This window comes from Frankliniella occidentalis, unplaced genomic scaffold (genome assembly GCF_000697945.3).
Source record: "Frankliniella occidentalis isolate FOCC.00 unplaced genomic scaffold, Focc_3.1 Scaffold20, whole genome shotgun sequence".
Lineage (NCBI taxonomy): Eukaryota > Metazoa > Arthropoda > Insecta > Thysanoptera > Thripidae > Frankliniella > Frankliniella occidentalis.
In genome coordinates this window covers 183,068-187,523 of record NW_026267150.1, presented here as the reverse complement: position 1 = coordinate 187,523, position 4,456 = coordinate 183,068, and the positions used below count along the sequence as shown (strand labels likewise).

The window sequence follows — 4,456 nt, the reverse complement described above, 5'->3', positions numbered from 1 at the left end:
CGGAACTGCTTGACGAGCACGACGCAGTCGTAGTGCAGCATCCGCCGGTACCAGGCGATGACCATGACGTTGTCGATGCGCGAGCCCGGCGTCCTGTTGAGCCGCGAGCAGCCCTCCCACACGCGGCTCGCGCCGTCGGGGTCCACGTAGGTGCGCTGCGACAACTCCAGCCAGTCGCCGCGCGCCAGCACCTTCTCGCCGATCACCCGCGACCCGTCGTCCGTCGTGTCGGAGGTGTTGTGGCTGAGCTTCCTCGGCATGGCCAGCGGCACCGACATCTCGTCCAGGATCTCCTCGCGCTCCTCGGCGCGGAGCCGCATGCTCATGGCGTCCACGTTCATGGGCACGGTCTGCAACGAGAGGAACAGAGACATTTGTATCAAAACGGCGACGATTTTAAAAGAGAATTGCCGTTATGTGTAGAACCCCGCCCTTCTTTGCAACTAACGTCGTTCTTGATTCAACCGAAGCGAGTTGAAAGAGGGCAGCTAGGCTAGGCGCAGTCAGATAAAAGCAGAGGTTGGCATAGGTTCTGCGCTGTTTACATGTGCCATCCCAATCGATAAGCATTATGCCGTCCCACCGTCCCCCTCCACCTTCTTTTCCCTCAGTCCATTCGATCTCGCCTCTAAAAATTACGTTTGGTAACCTTCGAGGAAGTATCGGCCCTTCCGCTAACATGGGTTACGAGTTTCGCGCAGCGTCTAAAGAAGCTTCTAGCTTAATAGCTATCATCCACCCTGAGGTTTAACCCCCGGCCTTCAAGGCGACACTCGTTTTAACTGATAAGAGGGTGGCAGTTGCCAAAGGCAAAAACTATCTGCCCTCGTTTTTTTCCTTAAAGTATTTCTGTTACCGATGGGTCGTCCAACTCGATTCGCTAGGCCTTGGCTATGAAGTCAAGGTTGGCGATACGTTTACTGCACCGTAAACAATGTTATCGGTCAGGGAGCTTGCGGTACGCACGAAGGACTTCTGCACACTCTCCCCCTTTTTAAATTATTTAAAAAAACTTCCCCTTCTTTTTGCAATTATTTTGGCAGTGTTCACGCTATGGAATGAGGAAGACATTCTAGAGAAAAAAAGTTATTGTTTAGTCGGTAGCGATATCGTCTGACCGGAAATCGATATTGTATAGAGTCAGGGTATAAGAACAGAAGACGAGTTCATTGCCACTCCCCGACTGTCAATAGCCTGTCAATGAACCAATCGTGAAGGCCACCTTGTTACGGCCAGAGTGTCCGGAAAGAAGTAGCAACTGCAGTTTTCACTTCGTCACATGCATACATCCGAGCACACACCCTGGCTGACCACGAAACCAGGTCAAGTTATTTCCATTTCGTGAATAATAGAATGACTTCCGGGTCTTTACCCCGAGGCTGCAATCAAAAATAGAAATTGATCAATTAACTTGGCTTCATGTAATATTTCTACATTTCCATCTTCCTAACGCATTTATTTTTATTCAGTTAGTGTCTGTCTTTCTGCCTATCCATTTGTCTATCTGTCTCCATCCGCTTGCTGCGCACACACGCATATATGTCTCACCTTTTTTCTTTCCGTCAGCTCTGTTTGTCACTCATTGTATGTTATCACTCGTGACGGCAATCCCTCCTTGCCCGAGACCATCAGGTTGTAGAGGGAAAACAAAGATGATTATCAGTTGACCCATTGGAACCTGAGACGAAACAGAAGCGACTGAAAAATACCCACCACTTTATTTACCCTTCCTCAAACTATTGCCAGCTTCTGTACAATAACTTCTAAAATGTACATAATTTTGAGTCTAAATGTCTGACTTTATTTTAATCGAATCATTGACCTCTTTCACGGATGACAAAAATAAATCAAGTATCGCCCTATCCGTCATACTTTTTTTTCGTCCCACTTCTGTCCGTCTCTTTGCATTGTCGCCATGGTAACCGTCATCTCTTCCGTTTCGAGTGTCGCTTGCAAATCTGTTATCGTATGTTTTCGAACCTAAAAAGCTGTGGCTCCGCGGATGGGCCGCCCACCCGATTACGGATTGGGAATAAGACGCTTTCGGAAGGATCGAACATGCGATTGAAGTTCCCGGCTTGTTTTCGAGCATCAATAAGTTACTCCCTGCCTCTCCTTATTTTCCTCTAGAGTCTTGGACGTAACGGGGGCCGCTCTTTCCCAATGTTGTGTCATTGATTATGGACAGTTTCCTCCCGCCGGGACCCCCTGCTCTCGCCGAGGGGCGCCGTGGGGCGGGGTGGGCGGGGTGGGCGGGGACGTGAGCGCAAGGTCACGATCGCTTTACTTCAATCATTGTATTACGCGCTCAATTTTACGCAAGCATACACAACACAGCTCGACGCAAGAGGGAGGGGAGGGAAAGAGAGGAGGTGGCAATGAGTTGGTATAAGGGTGCACTGTTAAAAGTAATGTTCAGAATTTAACACCATAATTGTTGTAAAATTTTTCACTGACTCGTGTTTTTGTATACCAGTTGTAACTGATAAAGAAACTGTGGAACTGGCGTGCACGTTCAAGTGCTCAACACTACGTAGCACGCTTTTAAGCGTTTGAATGGATATTTGGAAAATGTTTGAGAGTAAAGTTGAACACTTAAAAGTGTTGAACTGCAGTGTTGGTCATACTGGAATTGCAAGTGTGTGAATGTCGCTCACCTGTAGGTGTGTGAATATCTATTCGTACACTTAAAAGGGTAAAGGTGTGGATTTTTCCTAGAAAATTCGCACGTTTACCCCCTTAAGTGTACGAATGGATCACACATCTACAAGTGAGCGACATTCACACACTTGCAGTTCTAGTGCATGAATCTTAAAACACTCTGAAGTGTTTAAATTTACTGCCTAAACACTTGAAAAGAATTAAAATTTCCAGTCTAATACCTATACGTGTGCACCATGGCGTTGAACACCGTACAAGTCGCACACTTTTTTTGTTATCATGGTTTTCTTTGAATGCGCTCCAATGACTTCAGGACGTCGGAAAGAAAATAAAAATTGACCCATAACAAGGCTTTTGTTGTCTGCTAACAAATAGAGGTGGCAGTTGGCACGACCGGTGTTTCGCCCCTTTCATCGTTTAAGCGCTCGGGACACTTCGCTTTATTTACCATCTTTCTCGTATAACTGAGCTTGCAACAAAATCATTTTTGGCAGAAGAGCATGCAAAGTTAGTTATTTTTTTAAAAGTACCTTAGTGCATTATTATTTAAAACATTCTAATGTCTTTGACGGCAACTAGCCAATTTCATGCTTCGGATTGAATACTGTAGAAACTCGACACATGTTGTTTTCGAACAACAATGTTGTTTGAGGACAGCTAGCAATGTTGTTTGTGGACAGCAATGCTGTTTTTGAACAACAGCGATGTTTTCGAACAACAACGTTGTTATTAAACACTTCAGTGGAGACGCTCAAAAGTTTGTTTTCCAAACAGGCTTTGACTTTGACGGTGTGCAGGTGGAAGCGGCAGGTGGTGCTGCTCGCGGGCTGCGACGCCGCCTGCCATGTGCGGGGTAGGCCTCCCGCCGCGCACTCGTGTGTAACGGGCCTGCCCGGCGGCGGCGGTGGGCGCTCCTGCTCCTCAGGTGCGCCAGCGTGGGCGAGAGGCGCCGCAGCACAGCCGCGGTCACGCCAAAGTGTCTGTTGATTGCGTTGCGAGAAGGCTTGCGCGGAGCAACTGGGGGTCGTCCACCTCCCTTGGCTCCTCGCACCTCCGAGCCTCCCTGACCCTACCGCTCCTGAGCTCACTAGGAGTGCTGCTGAGCTAACAAAGTCTGGATGTAAACCCCGACGGGGGTAGGACCTGCTTTAACTTATTGGAACTCATTAGGACGAAATAACTCCGTTTGATCGAGTCGTTGAAAGTCCATTCATAACTTCAGCAAAATTCCAGGTGACATACCGGCCACAATCTCATAAGCGTTTAAAATGTACCCCTACCACTGAATCTCGAAGATATAAACCTCAAGTAGGAAGCAGGGTATTTAAACACCTAAACTGCCTGAATTTCCCAATCGGCTGATGTCACTTCTTTCACTGTGGAACCCCCGACTCACATTAGGGCCCTGCGCGCTCCGGTCTCTTCAGAAACAAGACCGCATTGGCCTCGTTGTCAACGAAATCACGACGACCCGTGTGGACCCCCTGATGTCGCAATCAAGGGGTCATTGAGAACATCTGCCCACTCTCTCTCTCTCTCTGGGCGGGCACACCGACGGCAAATACTCACGATATTGCTTCCTGTCGGAATTTTCGAAGAGCTCGTTTGTCGGTCGGGGGAAGCCTTTCGTCTCCTCCTCCGGCTGCTGCTGGCGCGGCTGGTCCTGGTGCTGCTGCTGGTCCCGCCGGTCCTTCTGCTGCGCGGCGTGATCGTCAGTCCGGCCCTGATAGCGCTCGACTGTCTGGGCGGGGCCTCCCCTCCGGACCCAGGCCGGCTTTCCGCCCCGCCCCACCAC

The 4,456-nt window shown here is 49.1% G+C and overlaps 1 protein-coding gene across 1 annotated transcript in view; it reads right to left on the bottom strand.

Annotated features, from left to right (window-relative positions):
- LOC113206125 (ADP-sugar pyrophosphatase) overlaps window positions 1–4,416 on the bottom strand; it is a gene marked incomplete in the record, with an annotated part of 7,627 nt that extends 3,211 nt beyond the window's left edge. Inside the window, 3 exon segments of the mRNA XM_052264625.1 lie at window positions 1–350; window positions 1,549–1,678; window positions 4,231–4,416. Of these exon segments, the coding sequence (XP_052120585.1) occupies window positions 1–341 (341 nt within the window).
- Between the last annotated feature and the right edge of the window lie 40 nt (window positions 4,417–4,456).